The sequence below is a fragment of the Corvus cornix genome, chromosome 5 (assembly GCF_000738735.6).
Source record: "Corvus cornix cornix isolate S_Up_H32 chromosome 5, ASM73873v5, whole genome shotgun sequence".
NCBI lineage: Eukaryota > Metazoa > Chordata > Aves > Passeriformes > Corvidae > Corvus > Corvus cornix.
The window spans coordinates 3,268,130-3,289,636 of NC_046335.1; the positions used below are offsets into that span (position 1 = coordinate 3,268,130).

A 21,507-nucleotide genomic window follows, 5' to 3' on the forward strand; every position below is an offset into this window, starting at 1 on the left:
ATCCTCTAGGAAACACAGGGAAAACCTGACAGCCTCCGAGCCTGAAGTATTTCAGGAGAGGGTTCAGAGCTGGAGGAAGAAAAATCTCTCTGCAAGCCTGGGGCTGGAGAAGCCATCCCTGTCCTTCATTTCAGCCCAGCTGGGGGCCCAAACCAGCGTGTCCCAAGTACAGTTCCCTGCCCAGGGAGATCCCACCCTGCCGAGTGTTACGTACTCCACGGAACGGGTCACGAGCCTTGTGCTGCTCCCCACTCATCACCCCTGTGTGAGTCAAGACCAGTTTCAAGGGTGGGGAAGTTTATTGGCAAATTCACCTCATGAGTCAGGCTGGTAAAAAAAGAAAACAGAAGTATGTTCCCTTTGCTGTGAGTCACTGCAGTCTTGTCTGGAAAACAAGAACAGTGCAACAGCCACCACTGAAGTTTCCAAAGATTTCTCTGACGTGTCTCATGCTGTTTTATAACAGTGATTCCTTTTATACTTGGGAGTGCCAAGTTACAAACAGAGTCCTTAAAATTTCCAGCAGATGCAGCACTCTAGAGCAGCACACTGCTACCAGCAGCCCAGAGAAGCTGTGGCTGTCCCATCCCTGGAAGTGTTCCAGGCCAGGTTGGACAGGGCTTGGAGCAACCTGGTCTGTGGAAGGGGTCCTTGGGTGGAATTGGATGGGCTTTGAGTTCCCTCCCAACCCAAATCATTCCTCAGCAGGAAAGTCATTAAAAGGTACCCAGAAGTATCCCTAGAACTGGAGTTTAGTAATGAACAGGACATTGGATTGAAGAAAGTGGATTCCAGCACACATCAGCTTCCTCTCTTTATTCAGTGTAATCAGTACACAGCTCCCAGGTTAAAACTTGCCAGACGAGCGCTCCTGGCAGTGGCAGCGACACTTTCTGCTGAGGGACTGAATTCTCTGCTTGGTTTAGGATCGAGGCTGGTGGAAGGATGTGTGTGTTACACTAAGGTCACCAGTACAAGAAGAAGCCCAGTGGAGTATTTGTTAAAAATACAACAACTGCAGGTACTGTAATACTCCTCAAATCCAGAGTCTATAGAACTGGGATGTTCCTTATGCACAAATATGTTACAGCCTGGATGGGGAATGCACAAGGAACAAGATGAGAGAAGAGACTGAGCCTAAAGATGTCTAAAACAAGGAGAAAGGTCCTTAAGATACTCAATAGAAAACTGCATCCTTAAAGGAAATAATATCAATGCCTATTTTAATACATTGCCAAGAAAACTTAGAAATCGGACTTATCTGACATTATCTGACTTAGAAATCCTTGTTCTGAGTTAGTTTCTAATATTACAAACCCAGTGGTTGTTAACCCCAGGAAAGAATTGCATGCATCCAACACTGCCATAGCTGGTGCTGAGGCAGGTGTTAACACACCAGACACTGGAGCCTGAGGGTGCAGAGGTACCCCCAGAGCAGTGACAAAGTATTCCAGGAGGGAACAGGCTGGGTCTCACCCCAAGAGGTGCCCTCCCAGCAGAAAAGGGGCACAGGCACAGCTGGTGGGGTAGGCACCTTGGAATAACAATAAGTCATGAGGTCAGTCAGGTCAGGGCAGAAAGTTTAAAGTTTTACAACCTGAAGGAGACAGGAAATACATGAAATGATACCAACATAAAAATGCTTCAGGTTGCAGTCAGAATTTACAGCCAGAGGATACAGCAGGGATCACCAGAACACAGCCCACTACTGCTGTACAGCAGTGCTTGGTGCACCACAACCACACCATAAAATGATACAAAACCCATTATCAGATCCATTACCACAGGTACTCTTCCTCTCTCAACACAGTTCCAGTGTAGCAGACTGTGTTCCAGGTACCCTCTGTGGGCTTCTTGGTCACAGTATTTACATATTTTGCATTTTAAGTCACTTTTCATTGATCCCCAGAGGGACCAACAGGAGAAAACACGATGAGGTCACTGAATACTTCAGCTGCTGCAAACTTCTGGGCTCTGGTCTTGACTGGAGTGAAGGGAAGCTCAGCATCCTGCATTGGCTGTGGGAGGAGCCAGAGTGTGCAGTCAGTGTTTGAGGAACACTTAAACTGTGGAGCACTGGAAGGACTCTGATTTCCCCAAGAGTAATTTTGCAAGCTTATTTGCAGCATAAAATAAAAAGTGATTACATGTGGTCCATGTTGAAGACAGACATTCCTTACTCAAGTCAATAATCCATATCCTAAAGAGGATTTTTCACAAGAAATCCTACACCCAAATTCTATGAATTCTATTAAGTGTGAAAGCTTTTGCACACCTGCTTTTCCCTGCTGAATGTTACTTCCAGCCCCAAATGCTAAAGTGATTAAAAAAACATTGGGGTAGGCTTAAAAAATTCCAGGAAGAAAAAAAAGGCTATTTTAGTGAACATCTACAAGGAAATTTGTAAGAAACATAATTTAAAGGCTCAATCTGACAAGAATCCAACATGGTCCTGTTACAAATGTCTTGATTCATCCTACACTCATCATGAGCAACAACGAATCCAGTGTGAGCCCAAGCAGGGAGACAGCTGGAATGTGGTTTGTATTTAAAGATGTTATCGAGCCAATTCATGTAAGAGTTTAATTTTCTTTGTGCAGTAACTGAGACTGCAGCAAAGGTTAACAGTCCTGCAACACGCAGCCTGTCTTAGTCAAATAAACTTGAAGGTCAACTTACCACATCAAGAGAATTTCTGTCAATGGGTGTCAAACCACTGCGTGAAACATCTGAAAAATAAGCATATAATTTTTTTTTAAAAAGTTACTCTGAAAAAGTTTTCAAAGCTGAAAAATCAGTATTGTTTTCTGTATTTATTAAAAGAAATCCAAACTCTAAACTGTATTTATTTCTTTTTATCAGCTTTCTGCTTCACATAACCACACAGAAACTATACAGAGAACTGCTGGGGCACTGTTTGCTCATGTGCAGTGTGTGTTTGTCCCACCAGCTAAGGGAGGCTTTGCTAACAGCACACACAAATCAAGCTGACACCGATTTCAAAGACTAATATTCAGATTATTATAAATGGTTAGAACAACCAGAAGGCCCCAGCAATGCCACCCAAACTACACCATGCAGCTCTAGGATAATCACCTGTTTCATGTATTTGTGGCTCTCCAGACTGAGCAAGGTTTGTGTCTGTGCTGGGATCCTTCTCTGGGCTGCACATGACTATGTCTTCTCCTTGTTCTGCAGCAGACAGTTCCATCTCTTCCATGCCATCCACTGCCTTTGATTCACTGCTAGAATTTCCCAGCACCTGAAAAATAGGGATTTTCTCTGCTTCCAGCCATGTCTTTGTTATGTCAGACCAAGTCCACACATCTAACCTACAGTTTTTATGGACAATTCAGGAGAGATGGAGTTTTAACTCCAGGCACTGCATGAGGCACAGGCAGACCAAGGCTCAGGGTTTAAGGCTGTGACCCATACCCCAAACACCCTTTAAAGCCTGAAAATCCCTTTGACAGTTCTTCCACAGGGAAGAAGCTTTTGAACTTCAAGTGTTACCTGGTGACTTTTCCTCCAGAAAAACCTTTTAGCAATACTGAAAAGTTTCCCCAGAGAGTGAAATCACCAACAAGCGATTTCTCATTTTGATAGAGAAAGAAGGAAGTAAAAGGCATAAGAAAAAATTAGTAACCAGGATGTTTCAAATATGTATTATATGTAGGGGGATGGGAGGGGAAATGACTGCTGCTGTCATGCACAGATCTAAGCAGTAACAAAATGAAGATACTCCACTTTCAATGAAAGGCACTGAATGATGATTAAGTCCACAGCACTGGCTCTCACTGAGTAGCACAGTATCATCTAAATTAAGAGGCCACATTCCTGTTTTTTAAAGGCTACTCAAACACAGGCAATGTCACCAAGTCTTCAGACATTTCAGGACATGGATTTCTGGCACTAGGATTAGTTCTTGCTATACCTTTAAGGAGATTAAGAACCCAATGCTCTGCTGTGGCAGCATGAGGACTGAGTGCTGTTGCTTTTAGTCACGGTCCATAAATGCAAAAGCATTTAAAAAGTCCGCACCAGAAAAGAGGAGGTGGTGGACTTCTAGGAACAATGCTTGTCCAAGTGACAAGTGTCCTCATGGAGCAGCCAGGACCTCCAAAATACAGCTCTAAAGAGCAAGACAAGATCCCCAAACTGCAGCAGTCCCCACCTTTGTCCATCCTCAGAGGGAAAAAGCACTGCCCTGAGGAATACACAAAATTTCTAGAGTGAGGATTTGATCAGAAGTCCAAGTGTCTGGGGTAATCAAGAGAATTTTTCCTTTGCTAGTAATAACAGAGTATTTAAAGCACATCCATGAACAGTGCATGACTTACCTTATTTCCCTCTGCTGTTCCAGCAACCAGACAAATTTCTTCTGCAACCACAGAAATGCTAGAAGAAAAACCAAAACATTTTCATTCTTCTCAATCACCTTCATCAACCACCTTCAATCATCTTCTGACTTGTCCAACTAATCTTACAATTTGTTCTGCAATTTTGCTAGCTTGGTTGGCACTTGTGAGCTACATCAAACTTCCTGGGCATACAATAAACTTCTACCCCCAGCAGCAAAATTACATTTGGGCAAAGCTCTTAATATTTGCTTAAGGGAAGGAAAAGTCACAAGTACTTTGCAAACTTTATCACTGCCAAATTGAAAGGTAACGTCTAATGGGTATGAACATCATGTCTTTCAGTTCCAACTCTAACATTATTTGTACAAAGTTAATTAAAAGCTGCTTTAAACATGCCTACCTCTGTTCAGGACCATCAGGGAGTTTATCCAGTGGGGGAGTTTTTTCAGTGGGAAGTTGGTCCATTTTCAAACTTTGTGCTGGGTGGAAGCCTTTGAGGCCTGATGGGGTTTGTTTTGCAGTTGCATCCTCGGGGTCACGGAGAGGAGAAGGAACGTTCAGGTGCAAAGCTCTAATGGATGGTCTTGGAGTTGCCAGTTTTCCAGGGGTCCTTGGAAGCAAACCTGGAAAATGTGTTTCATGTTTCATTCCTACAGCAGTTTCCAGAAACTGAAATGAACTGATCATTATGATTCTAACCAGGGCCACAATTGCTTTCTGCTTGCTAAATTATCTCATACAAATATTATATGGAAATCTTACATACACTTGCAAGGAGAAATTGAAATTATTAACTTTCATCTTTCAAATTTAATAGAGTTTAAAACACATTCAGAACTGATGCTTATAACAGATTCTCTGCTGGAGTTGGCTTAAACCCAGTGTTGCTCAAAGCTTTTCAGGAGATCTCCCCTACTAACAAGAGGCACATGAAAAAATTGTTAGTTTTGTGATGAGAAGAGAGATCTGCACCAAAAACCCCAGAATTTAAAATCAAATTATGAACTAGAAATGGGAGAGAAGCAGAATTACTGGAAATACTGGCTGCTCACAGATGTCAATAAGATAAGATGCTGAAAATGAAGTTATATTTTGAGCACCTGCTAAAAACCTCAAACTATTTAACAGCTTTTATAGCAAACTGGATTATGTTACAATCTTGTTAACCATGAACACAGATTATGGGTAGACTTTATCTGCAGCTTTGAAGACAGCACTGCAAGAGGTTTAGTTGAAAAAAAAAGATCCCAATTCCTGTCCTACAATTAGAGGATGTGAGCTGGCATTGACTTTGATGAAGAGGCTCGTCAGCTGAATCTGGGAACGCTCAGATTAGAATTTCATTATTAAATTTATGCTGGAAAAACATGAACCAGCTATTTCACCTCTGTCTAAGCAGGGATTTCATGCTGCCATAACCACTCAAATCAGCACATTCACGTACACCAGTTTACTTTGGAGCCCTGATGTAATTAGTCACTGGTTGAAATAGCATGTCCAGTACTGGAGTTGTAGCCAGGATAAACAGCACAATTCCTCTCCCCAGTGAAATAGATTAAACTCTCTTCAGTAGTTCCAGGTCACAGAAATCATGATTAAACTTCACCTACCTGAGAAGTTTTTCACAGGACTTTCAATCCTGAAAAACCCTGCTTCAAAAACCACTTTTTCTGCCTCTGGCAGCCTCTCCTGATGTGCACCCTCAGCAGCTCCCTCCTGCTTCATTTTATCCCTCATGGCTGCTTTCACAGAAGCCAGGCGGTTCCGGGCAGCAGTTCTGGCAGCTGCTTCCAGCTTGGCTTTGGGCACTCTACTTGGAACAGCCTTTTTCTGGAATGGTAAAAAAGCTGGGTCACACCTGGGAGCTCTCTGGATAGGAGTAATCACACATGAACCTCTACACAGGTGCTGGTGCCACAAACACAGCAAGGAGCAAAAGGAAGCTCAGGGGGGACCTTCTGCCTCTCCACAACTCCCTGACAGGAGGGTGCAGCCAGGTGGGATTCAGGCTTTGCTCCCAGGGAACAAGAAATAGGACAAGAGGAACTGGATCTAATTTGCACCAGAGGAGGTTCAGATTGGGTATCAGGAAAAACATCTTCACTGAAAGGTTTGTCCAGCCTGCCCAGGGCAGTGGTGGAGTCACCATCCCTGGAGGGATTTAAAAGATGTGTGGATGTGGCACTTGGGGACATGGGGCAGTGGTGGCCTTGGCAGTGCTGGGGAAATGGTTGGACTTGATGACTTTTCCAACCTCAACAATGCTACAATTTTATGCATCAAGGCCTCTGCTCATCCCCAGCATCTCCTGGGCTGCCATCCAGCTGTTAAAATGAGTCTGTGGTGACAACATTAAGATTTTTTTTCAAACTGAGTCTGCAATTCAGAAATGCAGAATACAACCTTTTTTCCTAATAAATTCAGTAAGATTTTGGAAGCACTGGGATGCAGGGACTCCTAGTGGCAGGGACAGAGTGGAACCACAGGACAGACTCCAGGCAATCAATGAAGTCTCTCTTGGCATTCAGTTTTCCAAGGGAAGTTTTGTTTTGTACCACCTGTAGGGTTCTGGCACTTGTGTGCAGCTCCTACAGGCCACATTCCCTCTGTTTTCCCATGCCTGAAGTTTCTTATCCACCTTCATATCAACTTTATGATTAGTGAAGCAGTCTCAAGGAACTGCACAGAGTTTAGGCAATGCAAATACACCTTGACACCTAGTCAGAAGCAATTTATATATTTCAATCCAAAGAGTAGATAAAACAACTCATATTACAGCTTATTTTGCAATAAGCACTAACTTATTTTGGAGAGTGTCAGATCCATTTGTGCTTAGAGAAGCAGCAGTTTAAAGCCACCCATGGTGTTGGCTTAATGGGACACCATTATAATTGAGCACTCCCTGCTCAAAACTGGCAGTCACTGCCAAATTCCTGCATGGTTTCTTTTTCAGTTTCAGTGTCAATGCCAGTGGCCCAGATAAACTGTTTTACATCTGCACGGTAAGTTTATATCCTAAATTTAAGAGATTTGTCTTACTAGCATAGAATTCAAAGACTCCAAAAAAAGTCATTGTTCATTCTTAGCTCTAATCTTACCAACCAAAAGAGGCAACTAGGACTAAACTCACCAAATAATACAAGTGCACGTGGGAGAGGCGAGGGAGAAGGGTGCACCCTGAGAGGAATTTCACTTAATAGTTAATATATCTAAAGAAGCCATACAAGATGTGCTTTAGGGGCTACTCATACCTTGACAACTGCTTTGCTTGGGACATCAAGTGGCTGCCACTCATTGTCTTGAAGCTTCTTCAGATTATCAAATTTTTTATTCACGTCCTCAATCTGTTGGTCATGTATAAGGAAAGCAAAAGAATACATTGCAAAATAACCTTTATCCAAACAAGCACAGTCTTCCATCCTGCAGGATACAATCTCTGAAATACCTCTGAAGAAGCAGATCAAACCCTCATGTATTTTGCAGAGAATTCAAAACCTATGCCTAGGACCATAAATCCATCTCTGCATTTAACTACTTACAAATTCCTTTGTTGAATGCTGATTTACAACCTTTGGATAATTCAGAATATTATATTTCATTCTGAACCCAAAGAAAGCATCAACAGAGGAAAAGAGATGAAGGTTTTCTACCACCGAGGCTCACCTCTAAATAGTGTTATTTATATATGTAGTTTCTGCATTATTTTCATACTGAAGCATGGAACCCCTACTTTTCAGGTGAGCTTCAGGAATTTTCCAAAAACTGGGAGGTAGACATTGTGACTGTATCCTCACTCCAAAACAGACTAATATTTGGCCAAACATAGTCATTCCAGAGACAGACAAGATACACAGGCCACAAGAAGATACAACAGAAGAACTGGTCCATGAATTATAAGTCATAGCATACCAACTGCAACTATTCACTGCCACAAAGTGTTAAAACAAGGACTTGCATTTTCAAAATTCAAAATAAAAACCAATCTGAATATAAAAAAAACCCAATTAGTTTCAATCCAGGGTTTGTAAAGAACGACATCAGTTTTACGCTACTACGTTAACATGCAAGTACATACCTGAAAATTAATCATATCCCAAAATCCATCCAGGTCTGTACATGTTGTTTCTTTTTCACCTCGTTTAAATTCACAATTATCAACCAGTCCTTCAAACTGTTTGAACCTTTCTTCCATGAGCAGCCTTGTCTGACCAACTGTGGTGCGAATCAGGTCTTTAGCTGGTAGTAACAAGAAAAAAAATAATACAGAACATCTTGGATAAGTAAGCGTTTGAGGAGTCTGGAGTTTGTTGTCCCATCTATTGCAAACCTGCAATTCAATTCTGATGGAGCTTCCCTGTCCACTGACCTGTTCTAAACTTGCTTCTTTCAAAAAAAATTACTCTCTCAAGTCTTAAAGATATGCATTGCTGGAGTCATCTTTGTTTTCCCAGGTAAGGGTACTTATTCCACATTAAAAACTAATCTTATTTTTAAAAATTAGCTTGGTTAAAGTTCACACATTTAAATACACTTCAGACTGGCAACAGAACAACTATTTTGATGTGCACTTTGTTCACTTTATCAATCACCATCACATCAAGTGCTACACAAATTTTTGTAATAGGAGACTTTTTGTCTTAGGGCGGATGCAACTCTAAACTTTCTCTAGCACAGCTTTGCAAATTTTTTTTGCTATTTTGCAAAGAGCAGATACATGTCCTTCCCTCTGTCCCATTCAGTTCCTGTAACCCTCCTTCTAGTGCCTACTGCAGCTCACTCTTACCATCCTCTGGAATGTCCAGCTCAAGGTTTCCTTCCCACTGGAGGCACTGAGACAGCAGCCGCTCCGTCTCAGCCCGAAGAGTGGTTCTGAAAATACAGGGATAGAGAAAAAATAAGGATTTGGAGAATTTCCAGACTTGTGGCTGTCAATGGTTACTATCCTTTTGCTTTCAGAGAAGCCACAGTCTTAGAGCAGAAGCCATTAGACTGTTTTACTTTGCTGACTGGCTGAGGTGCAATTTCTACTGGTTTCAAGCTCATGATCCTTAGGACAAGGTGTCAGTCTCCAGAATTTTATATTCATTCCTTGCACTAAAGGTACAAAAAGGAAGACAGGAATGCGTGCCTGCTCAGGTCACAGCTGGCAGGCACCAATCACCATTAAATTAAGCTGATCTTTTGAAGATGTCTCATTACTCATATTAAGAACCTTCAAATGGACATCAGGGAAGTGAAACAAATGAACCCAGACCTGAAATAGGGCACATCATGCTCTTGCTCTCTTGTATCATCTGACTTCACTGCAAGTGCTGTTGAGAGAGGAGTTGTTTTGTTTGATTTCTGAGTGGAAGTTCTCTCATCTGATTCGCCTGCTGAAAAACATGAAAGGAATTTGTTCAGAATTTGGTGATAATTAAAAGCATTAGAATAAAATAAATGTTATCTTCATACCTTCTCCTTTCAAACTTGTGGTCATTTGCTTTTCTTGAATGCCTTTAACAGCAGGTGAATTTTGACTTTTTAAAGTAGGCTTTTGAGCTTTAGTTTCACTGGATTTTTCAAATATTTTGCTGGAAACAAAGAAAAGTACATTTAGTTACGACACATTGAGAAAGTGACATCAAATATGGCCAAATACACAGAAATGCACAGCTTAGAAGGCAAACTTCCACACAACACTAGAGAACTCAAATAATAAATTAATAAATCTGTGCAGATAGATACAGGGCAAAGTCCCTGACAGCTGCTCCTAAAGGAAGGACAGAATTATGGATTATATCCATATCTGCTGTTGTATTAAGTCCACATTTAAGCAGTGATAGAAGCCATGAGGATCGGGTGTTACAACACAACACTTTGTTACAAAGTGAATCTCTCTATAGACAAATGTTTTTTGCATCCCCACAGAGAGGCTCACTTGCGTTTTAGGCCCCATTAGAAGGAAGAATCTTACACTGAAGATTCTGAAAAATTCCAGACAGCACTGGGTGTCAAAAAAGCATTTGCCCTTGAAGGAGACATGGGTGTCACACTGTAGGTTGCTAATCCACTCAGAGGCTGAAACACAAAGTTTTGAGGTGCAAAGGAGCGTGTTCTGGGTCTCCTTGGAGAAGAATTGCTGTTTTCCACTGAGGTTTGTTCTTGCTGAAGTTCTACTGGTATTGAATGCTTGCAATCAGCTGCAGAACTTTTCACCCTGGGATCCACTCCAGCATTTGTCTCCACTTGATGTTTAGAAGGAAATACCTGTAACAGCATAGACAGACAAATCAAATCATCCAATCAATCATGTGCTTGCAATAAGCATGGGCTGAATTGTAACATGAGAGTCTGAAAGCCATCAGGAAGGGAACAGCTTAAGGTAAGGCAGCTCCTACAACAGCACACCTGTACAAGAGTGATGAGTTACCAACAAGTCCAACCATTTTTGACACCTGCAAATCATTCTAGAGACAGAAGTAACTTCACTACAAAGAATGCAACAATCCACTCCAGGGGCTAAAGCAGAACAACTCACCCACCAAAACAATAATTAAAATTGGCAAATGCTTGCTCCCACTGCTAGAAAAAAGCTTTAAGGTGATAAAATCCTCAAGAGCAGAATTACTGGCTACAAATCCAACTAGGCCTGTTGAATAATCACAGTTTATACACATATTCCAATCCTATCATTGAAAAACAAGCTGGAATAGGCTGATAGCTGAGGAATGCAACCCAAGTGCAGTTAGCACCACAGAATGTCACTAAAAGAGAAAAAACTAAACAATAATTCACATTCTTACGAGATGAGTGACCAGATAGTCACACAGAACACATTTCTGAGATACCTAATCAAGATTGCTAGCTAAAGCCAGCTAAAACTTTGGGTGTTTTTCAAGAAAATATGCATCCTCAATGCACTGAAAGTCTTGTTATACTTTAGTCACCCCTGCTAGGAACGTAAATCTTGAACTTTGCTTTTAACCAACCTTTTCAAACAGGTTGCCTGTGGTTACAGTAAGAGTTTACCAACTGGCAGGGACTCCATCTGGTGAAGAGGTGCTTGTCCAAGGAAGACACAAATGCTCTTACCTCCTGTTTGGGTGTGATTGCACAATCTCAAACACACTAGAGCACAGCTGCAGTTACAGGAACAAGGTGGAGATGGGAGGTGTGAGAGGGAAGGGTGGAGCGCAAAGAAGGAAGAAATCATGGACAGCTCTTGCACAGAACTGTCTGTACATGAATGCAATAAAAAAATCCTGGAAGTGATGGCAGCAAGAACCACAATGACTGCCTTCAGTTGTAAATCATGCAGAGAATAGCATTCTACCTTGCAGAAAATAGCACTTCCAGCTTTATTTTTTGGTGGTTCAAAACCTAAAATTGTGTTTATTTCTTAGCTTCTGGAGTCCCAAATCATTACCTGAGCAGGAAAAGGATCCATTCAGAATGCACTTCAAAAAGGAATGAACTGCACAGAATTTACAGCTGCTCGATAAAGCCAGCAAAGCAGTCTTTTTTTTTTTTTTTTTGGCTAGTTAAAACATCAGATATATGTCATGTAAGAACTTCTTGTCTATTTTAAATCATTGTCCAGATCTTGATTAGTAATCAAATCATCCACCAGTCACATCCATATCCATGGTGGGATTCTTGGGGTTGCGCTGTGAAGGGCCAGGAGTTGGACTTGGATGATCCTCGTGGGTCTCTTCCAAGTCACAATATTTTCTGGCTCTATACAGGCACTAAATTTGATCTTAATTTTAAAAATAGATCAGTATAAATACTTGGAGCTCCTTCCCAAGTTCTAGCTTATTACTGAAATTATTACTTCTTCGCTTGAACATTTCAGCTACAATGACACAGTTACTGGCTCTTAAATCAGTTTTACTGCTTTTCCATTTCAACTATTACATGACCTACCTTTGTGGTATCAGGTTTGACAGCTTTCTTCTGCTTTCCTACACTTGCTGTTGTTCTCTGTGACTGGTTACCTACAAAAAGAGACACTCCCAGAGGTCAAAAAAGCATCTGAATAATGTAATCTTTCACCAAAACACCGCCATAAAAATCCAGTTGGTAAAGATGGGAGAGACTGTTTTATTTCTCGGGTGGGAGGTGGCTAGAGGGAAGAAATAGCATTGCAAAAGTTCATTCAAAAGAAAACCTGGCCTAGGATTTAACAGCCTAGTAACAGATGTATCACCAAGAAAACAGATTCATTAAGTCATTAACATTAAGACACTGTCATATAGTAAAAATAACAGTCACCTTATTTCCTTAAAGTTTGAAGAGAGAGCGTCAAGCCAATTTGAGTTTAGATTTTTAATTTCTATATGGCATAGGAATTCTGTTGGTATACTGAATTCTAGTAAAGAAGCAAACATGGACAAAGAGAAATTCCTAACCTGAAGAACAAAGGCTCTCATCTCTTCCAGAGACCTTCCTGTTCCTGCTCACACATTTAATAATCATATGGCCATAAAGTCATACACCAATGAGGCAAATCTTTACCAGTTCTGGCTTTGTTCTTTGAGTTTGTAATTACCATGTGGACATCGATGCTCCACACTGATGGGTTTTGTGGGGAACTGTCCAGTGTTAGTTTGAACATCTCGATACAGATATTGCAATGCAGTTCCAGACAAGAGTCCGAGTGATCCAGCATTTAGCCCTTTTCTTATATGATAATTTGGCATGACTTAAATGCAGTCTAAGGTACAGCTGAGCTACACAACTCTGCCTTACTTACCAGCAGTAGCAGCTGTTGGTTTCAGGACCTGCCTGGCTGCAGAGGCAGCTGCTCTGGTGACTCTCACATTTAGGGCTGGTTGGGGTGCAGTCTGTAACACTGCAGGAGAAATTAATCCCAGAGATTCCAAGTTTAATAAGGAGCTGCACTCAGGTAATAACTGAAAGTTTCCATTTTGTAGAAATCAGAAAAATGCACCAGCAGTTATCAGGGGCTTGCCAGAATGAACAGGGTTGGGTGGTTTTGGTCAGTTCAGGGCAATCAGCACAGCTTGGCCTTGGCATCCAGGCAATGCACTGAGGGATCCTGACTGAAGGTGGTTTTACTCTACAGGTCCATCAAGGCACCAGTGTGCTTGCTGCCATGCAAAAAGCTTAAGGAATGCTTCCCACTGTTCCCTGCAATCAGAGTCAAGACTATTCCTGCTTTACAGATGAAGTTTTGTAGAGTAATAACTTTGCCATGGTTATTTGCACAGCTGGAAGCTTAAGCAAACCATTGGTGTAACAAAGTGATGCCCTGGCCATTATATGAAAGATTTCCAAGGTCAGAATTTAATGCAATCTAACAAAGTACTCTTAAGACTAATTGCCTCTGAAATATTTCATAAAACATGACAAGTTCATGCACCGTATTACCCATCTTAATCATTTTCATCTTTGTAATTTAGCACTGTTTCTAATAGGCTTTTAAAATGACAGCGTTTTCCTGCACAGACAAATTTCACAGGAGCTCTTTATTCCATACTCTGCCTGTCTGAAATCCCCACTTGGTTATTGTTAATGCTATTCCTGTCTTTAATGTCAAACTGCAATTCTGTAGAGGCTAGAATGAAAAGTTGGGAAAAAATTACTGGATAAATAACTACAACATTGGATTTATCAAACATTCACTTCCCAAATATTTTTATATTGGTGTTTCATAGAATCCCAAAATGGTTTGGGTTGGAAGGCACCTGAAGGATCACCTCATCCCAACCTCCCTGCCATGGGTAGGGAAGCTTAAGTACATATAATGCATATCCTTGATTCAGTACAAAACAAATAATCCAGTCTAGTGGATGACCATTTTTCAAAAATTAAATATTTAAATTGTTATATCAAACACTAATAATACATCTTTTCAGTATTCACCAAAGGCACTGCTGAAATTTATTTAAATAAGGGTCTGCTGCTTGCTGATTTAATTAGATTAATGATGTGAAAGTCATTTCACTCTGAATTACTGAATATCCTACATTAACATCAATATTCCACGTAACTTGGCTGTATCTACTTAAGGATACCACTGGACTATGAGGAAAAGTTTCTGATCCAAGGTATTCTAGCCCCCTAAAGGTGGTGCAGGTTGTTTTGTTTTTTTAATTGCTGTTTTCTTAAGAAATACCTGTAATTGTGGCACAGAAAGCGACAGACACAAGGCACTTGCTCTTCTGTAACAGCAGCAGTCACTACCTGTGATATTCTTCTTGAGGCAAACAGAAACCTCTGCACAGCTCCAGGAGCTGAGGCAGCTGGCAGCTGTGCAGCTTGCCTACTGACCTGTTTCTTTTCCCACTCCCAGGGAGAATAATCAGTAACCAGGACTGTCAGGATCCTGCATTCCATTTCCCCCAGCCTATGGAGGCAACAAGTTCACGTAATCCCTGGAGCCACACGCTTCATAATCTGCCAGCTGCTGCCCTTGGTAGGAATGGCCATCCTAAAATCTCCTCCATGCTTCCTACACCCAGAAATGTACTGGGACCTTTTCCCCAAAAACCCCCAACTTTCAGGTTCAGATGTACTTCCATACCTTTCTCTTTTTCAGCCACTTTGACTGTACTCATCTGTTTACGTCCTGCCTGTGTAGGGCGCATGCTCTGCCCACGGGCACTGACCTGCAAGAAAAAAAGCAGGTTTTTTGTGAAGTTACAGATTTCCAGAAATTCAGCAGCCCAATTTCTTTCCTCATCTATCCTAGATTACAGTAAGGGAAAAAATCAAATAATTTGTCACAGGGGGCTTTAAAAAGTAGAGACACATTAAGGATAACTAAAATAGATTGGTTTAGGGATATGTTAAAATGCATTATCAAACTAGAAATTGTCAGAAAAAGAATGAAGAAAAATATTTAAGCACCAGTTTAAGTATCTTGAGAAACTTGATTAAAAAACAGGTCCAGAAAACCTGTGCCCTTTTCTGTTTGTACTGATCTAATCAAACTTGTAAAGATACTACCCTGAGTCTGAAATTGCATCCCTTTCTCTAAATTTATTCACTGAAGTTATATATATATAAAAAACAAACCGTAGAGGACTTAGATGCAGTTGGAATCAGAGTTGGTATCAGAGTTTTTCCTTCTTGGATCTTGGCTTTTGATCGAGTAACCCTTCCAGAAAAAGCAGGAGCTTCCTGGAAACATCCCCAAGGAAACAAGAGTTAACACACTCCTCTTCCCCCTCGTCCCTGAGAGACTGAACAAGAAGCATAAATGTGAAAAACAGTATGTCTGGGCGAAATGGGTCAAGTGTGTAAACTGGAAAGCTTTCAAAACCGAGTTGACTAAATATGAACAAGTTACTAGTTCTAAAATAACGCAGCTCTTTCATTTGTGGATGAATCATTCCAGTTTTTGAACTGAGCATAGTCATAAATACAAAAATCCACATATCACTAGCAGTATCTCCAGCTTTGTTTAAAAAGAGAATGAGCCAAATTACTCCCTTACAGCTCCTTACCATAACAAACATTAATAAAGCGTTTGCAAAATAAACAGCTGATTTGGAATAACATACACATCTTGTATTCAAATAGCAATTTAAATGAAGTACACAGATATAATTAATTTAGATATTAAATATTACCCTTGTTACCGTCTCTCTTGGCTTTGCTACCGCTGCTTCCTCAGGGGCAAGTGTAAGAAATCCAGGTGCAGCTGGTCTGTACAGCCCAACCTTGAACACCCCTTTCTTGGCTTTCTCCCTCTGCTCCTGCAGTTTGCGAAGCTCCTTCTCCTCTTTGTAGCGCTGGAGCATCTCCCTGCGCTCGTTCATCCTCTTGGTGGCTGCATTTGTGGCTTGCTCTGAAGCAGACATGGAAGACAGATGTGTTATAAAATCATGAAGATATTTTTGAGCCGACAAGAAGCCAGAAACTTTCAATAAACTTTTCCAAGCTAGAAGAGGAATGTAAGTCAAAGAGCAGAAGAACTGTCTGGAATCTCTAAAATTGTTTTAGTCCTTCCCACTAAAAGAGAATTCAATGGAAAATTTCAACTTACAAATAGACTTCCCCAAATATCCACCTGAGGATTACTGTAAATTCATTCCCATTTTACAGGGAATTGTAAATACCATTTCTTGTAAGGCTGCTAGTATGAAAATTAACACTTCAGTTACTTATTTATATATTTGTACCAGTTTCTCTATTCAAACACTTGCAACGTCATTGAAAGCTGAGCTTTAGGTCGGCTTTAGATACCAAAGTCTGCCTCAGTTTGAGGATAAATGAAGCAGAAGTTTTATAAAAGAATAAAACCTTAAGAGATTGCAAACTTGAATTATGTCTACCTTAAAAATTAATATCCACTTAAAGTTGAAATTTATTAAATATAATCAAGACACATTTATTACATTTATTTTATATGATTACATACGGACTGCGCTCCAATAATCTTCTGCTATCAAAATATTAAAGGTGAAAATATTTCTAAAAACACCTGTTAACATTTTTAAATATTAACTTAATTTCTTAGACCACAAGCATCCAGGAGAGCCAGGAAGCAAAATTCAGCATATATGCAGGCCCTGTTTTCTGAGAGGAAAAATAAGTTATCAAAAACTAGCCATTTTCAAAATAAAATCAAGCTATGCATTTATCCATTAATAATGTTATATATAATACAAAATTGCCCATTGCTAAGTACAACTTAAGCACATGACAGGCATCAGTTATATGTTAGATGGTATTTTTGATTGGCGTTTTTCACATCTTAAAGGACAAAGCCATCATAAAGGCACTTCCTATAGAATATTAATAACAAAATGCATTCTTCCTTTAGCTGCTGCAGCCAAATCAGAGCAAAGCGTTATTCACACCACCGGAGCAGTGAGGAGGGCACAGCTGTATTAAGATTTTATTTCCTTGATTTTAACACTTGGAAAGGCTGATAGGGTTTTAAATCTTAAACTTTTTTGTCAAATCAAAATGTTGACTGCTATAAGGTTTCTGTGATAATGCTACTAAACATACTTAAAATTTTTAACTTTAAAAAAAAAGGTCTGTAACAAGTATTTACTTACTCTGTTTCACACTGCTGTTCTCTTGAGAGCACAATTCTCTGGTCTCCTTGAGCTCGGAAATTCCCCTCTCCTTGGAGAGCTGAACATTGACATCTGCCAGGCCAAACTGCCGGCCCTTTTCAAAGAGTTTGTGCCTGTTCTCCTTCTGAAGGATGGATTTCCTGCGGGCAACCTTGGTTCTGAGGGCTTCTGTACTCAAATCCTTTTTGTATCGACTGGCAAACTGGGAGGTAGCAGCCATCCTGATGACCTTAGACAACAACCATAGTGATTAGGAAAAAACTGTCATGGTTTGTTTTCCATTTTTGTAAAAGTTTGCATGTGAGCAAAGCCCTGAATTCTTTGCTTCTGTATGTGACCAGAGAAAACTCCAATGATAATTTTAGTAATGACTCTTTCACCAATTTCTCATTATTTTTATTCATTCCAGGGACCAGTTTGGTTGTTGAGTGGTCAACAAGTCTGACACTGAATTAGGAGAGGACACTGCACTCATGTCTGGGATTGGCTGGGCTGCTTTCTCCACAGCTGTTTTCCACATTAAGGAGGTGAGCAAGTAAATGACAAGGCTGTAGGACAATACTTGGAAGCAACATTCCATTTAGATTAGACCTATCTGATAGCAAGGAATTTTGTCATGGCTAAGAGTACTCAGAACCAGGATGTTTCCAGGATGCAACTGCAATAGAATACTGGTTATTTCAAGCAGCATTCCTCCCATCTTTTTTAACCTGAGGAAGCCTTAAGCCAATTGTCAGTTGGTTTGCACTTGCTGTGCTAACAGCTCCTAAAGGGGCTACAAGAGAGATGGAGAGGGACTTTGGACAAGGGATGGAGTGACAGGACAAGGGGGAATGGCTGTGCTGGACAAGAGGGCAGGGCTGGATGGGATATTGGGAAGGAATTCTTCCCTGAGGGTGGTGATGCCCTGGCACAGGCTGCCTCGAGAAGCTGTGGCTGCCCCATCCCTGGAAGTGTCCAAGACCAGGTTGGATGGGGCTTGGAGCAACCTGGGCTAGTGGAAGGTGTCCCTGCCCATGGCAGGCAATGGGAACAAGATGGGCTTTAAGGTCCCTTCCAATCCAAACCATTCTGGGATTCTATTATCCCCTGCATCCCCACTGAAACCTGTCTTGCCAAGGGTCTTCCACCTCAGCCAGGATCTTTCAGATATCTCATCTTCCACCACTTACAGAAAACAGCTTTACAGCAAGCAGGGTGACAGAGCTAAACTAAGCACCCAACAGTTATTAATTGGTAATTTAGTCATTTACTGAGGTTCTTCATTTCAGGACAGCAAGCTCTGATCAAACTAAAGGAACCATCAGTGAACTAGACTGGAAAGACTTGACAATGGGTGCGCAGGATTTCTTAAAGCCCATCCCCTTCCCATCAATGTGCTACCAAAAGCCAAAAACTCAACCAGCAGCCTAACTGGAAAACCCAAATGTTAGAAGGAAAACAGCAGCAAAATAGAAATAACACAGAAATAAACTGCATATGCTTATGGGAAAAGCAGTCAAGGAGAGATCCTGAGCTGTTGGAAGAAGGAACACAGAGCAAGCCTGTTCAGATGCCATCAGTGCTGGCAGTGGCCACTCCCTGTTCCCCACTGCATGGAAGTGCTCATGTAGGGGGGAACTCGCACAGCACCAACAGCACCTGCACAACCTCCTGGAACTGCTTAGAACAGATACCGGACAGAAACCTAAATGGGTGCATTTTGCTCCTTTTTTTCTGATATGTTCGGTGCTGCAGAAGAGCAAAGTGGTCAATGGAAGTTGGAAAGCAGAGGGGAATAAAAATCAAAACAAAAATCAGGGATTGGATCTCTTCCACGCAATCCTGGAAGAGCTGGTCCATGCCAGCACCACCCGATTTGTGAATATCTTGGGCTTCACCCTGCATCTTGCATTCCAGCTTTCAGAAATTGATTCAAAATGCCAGTTAATGATGACTGTAAAAACCTCCACTGCGGTTCATGGGTCATATTTGCCCTGCTTTACATTTAAGTGATTAAGGGAGATTAATTCATGAGCATCTCCAATAATTATATTTGAACTGATCCTGCTAGTAATTACAGAATTAGTCATTACAGATTTATTAGTAATTACAGATCTTGTTAGTAATTACATGACATTACAGAAAACCATAAAGAAAACAGTGGGAATACATCTCTACTATCTATGTCCTAGAAGCACCTGGCTTTTGAGGCCAGTGGATGAAAAACATTCCTCAAAGCAGCAGTCTAGTCTTTACACTCATCCTTTTACAGGACAAAGTTCCTAAATTTACCCCTAAACATGTTCTTTAAGTACAGCAATCCTTTCAAAGTGCATGCACAGTTTTTAACCTTGATGGCAACACAACCTATATTCCCAGAATATACATTGTTATCTATCAGGCAAGCTCTCAGACAGCTGCACTTGCCTTAAACACTGATAAACATTTAACACTGTTCTACCTCCTACTTTTAATATTTTCCTAGGTATTTACTGACGTACAAGTCCACTTAGGACTTCTCCCATTAAAAAGTCCCATGAAGAAGTGATCCGTATTTCAGTAAGAAATCCTGCAGAATTAATCTTACAGATGAAGAGAGCAAATGTAATAAAAGCAGAGAAACAGACAGAGCTTCCCAGAAACGTATTCCCAATTCAGGAGGTTCCCAGTGATCTCTGTGGTCTCATTAAAAATGGATGGCATGCTCAGTATCCTAAAGATGTGTTTAGGACAAAAAATACCTGTCTCCTCTTCTTCCCAGGTTACTGCTCCCGTGGAGTATCTTGCCCGAAGAGGAGCCTAGAAGATTAACTGGTATTTAAATTGGCATAAACTCAACTAAAGAAAGGGACAAAGGGTTTATACAAAAGATTTGTGACTGGCTAAGGTAGAGTACCAAAAATTAAAGCTGAAGACGTATTTTGATAAATAACAACGAAGGAAAAGAGACACTTTTGACCAGCAACACTCTAAGAACCAAAGGGCAATAGGAGCATGAAAACATTTAGGTGCTCTTTTAGCCTGAATAGTGAGCAAACAGAGCAGGGGAAGCAAACATCGTTACGTTTACAGCGGGAACCCGTTAAGTTTAGAGACTGAGTAAAACCTGGACTCAACGGTTTCCAGGCGGGCCCCGGGGGTCGGAACAGACTGTGGGGCACACCCCAGACCCCGCTGAGCGGGCTCCCCCAGGACAGCCCCTTCTTCCCTTCCCCGACAGCGCCTCAGGGTTGAGGCGCCCCAAGCGAAAGAAGCATGCTGCCAGCCCACCGCCAGGAGAGACCCCCACGCCGGGTCCCCTTACGGAGCCTACTGCCGAGGCGTCAAGGTCCTTCCGACCCCTGAAATCCCGTCCGGACCCCCAAAATCCCCGCCGGGGCCGCCATTACCTGTCCCGGCCGCCCGCAGCCCTCCGCCCCGCCGCGCGCCGCCCCGCCTCGCTTTCAAATCTCAGCCGCCAGCGCTCATTGGCCAGCGCCGGCCCGCCGGCTCCCATTGGCCTCACGCGCGGCCAGTGATGGGCAGCGCCGAACCCCCACGGCGAGCTGCCTATTGGTCGCCCGATTGCCACGCTTAATGCCCATTGGCTGCTCGGAGCATTTCCCCGCCCCCGGTTGCCGCTCATTGGCTGGCGGAGTGAGGAAGGTGAAGGTGCTGAGCGTGCGGGGGCGTGGCCTGTCCTTGTCGTCCCGCGCGGCGCGGGGGGGCGCTAAGATGGCGGCGGGGGTCGCGTGTGTGGGGGTTGCGTGTACCTGGAGTCACCTGTACATGAGGGTCACCTGGCTCCGGGGTCAGCCGGACCTGGCGGCCACCTGCCAGCGGTCTGGGCTTGCAGAGCCCTCACTCCTACCGAGAATCGGAGAGTAATGAGCCCTCCCACCACCCACAAAATCCCAGAACGGACAAGGCTGGAAGGGACCCCAGTGGCTCATCTGGTCTAATCTCCGTCTCGAAGCACATGGCACAGGATTGTGTCCACACGGCTCTGGAATATCCCAAATGAGGCAGAGTCCACAGCCTCTCTGCTCAATCTGTTCCAGTGCTCGGTCACTGCACAGGGAAGTTCTTCCTCACGTTCAGGTGGAACTTGTGGGCATCCGTTCCTGCTCGCTCCTCTTGTGCCA

At 42.1% G+C, this 21,507-nt stretch overlaps 1 protein-coding gene across 5 annotated transcripts; it reads right to left on the minus strand.

The window, feature by feature from the left end:
* Positions 1 to 789: 789 nt before the first annotated feature.
* Positions 790 to 20,814, minus strand: DLGAP5 (DLG associated protein 5). 5 transcript variants are annotated; one of them, XM_039553203.1, is made up of 20 exons: positions 20,773 to 20,814; positions 20,125 to 20,182; positions 17,381 to 17,630; positions 15,953 to 16,161; positions 15,387 to 15,491; positions 14,893 to 14,977; positions 13,099 to 13,197; positions 12,270 to 12,340; positions 10,318 to 10,610; positions 9,816 to 9,934; positions 9,616 to 9,733; positions 9,145 to 9,230; positions 8,437 to 8,597; positions 7,613 to 7,705; positions 5,972 to 6,191; positions 4,762 to 4,984; positions 4,341 to 4,398; positions 3,097 to 3,262; positions 2,680 to 2,729; positions 790 to 2,018 (listed from the first exon to the last, which is right to left on the minus strand). In XM_039553203.1, exons 3-20 carry the CDS (start codon positions 17,619 to 17,621, stop codon positions 1,896 to 1,898), a joined length of 2,520 nt encoding a protein of 839 aa, XP_039409137.1. In that variant the 5' UTR covers positions 17,622 to 17,630; positions 20,125 to 20,182; positions 20,773 to 20,814; the 3' UTR covers positions 790 to 1,895. The 5 variants fall into 5 exon arrangements, with proteins under 5 accessions (XP_039409137.1, XP_039409136.1, XP_039409135.1 ...); XM_039553202.1 differs by having other exon boundaries at positions 9,616 to 9,736; XM_039553201.1 differs by having other exon boundaries at positions 15,944 to 16,161.
* Between the last annotated feature and the right edge of the window lie 693 nt (positions 20,815 to 21,507).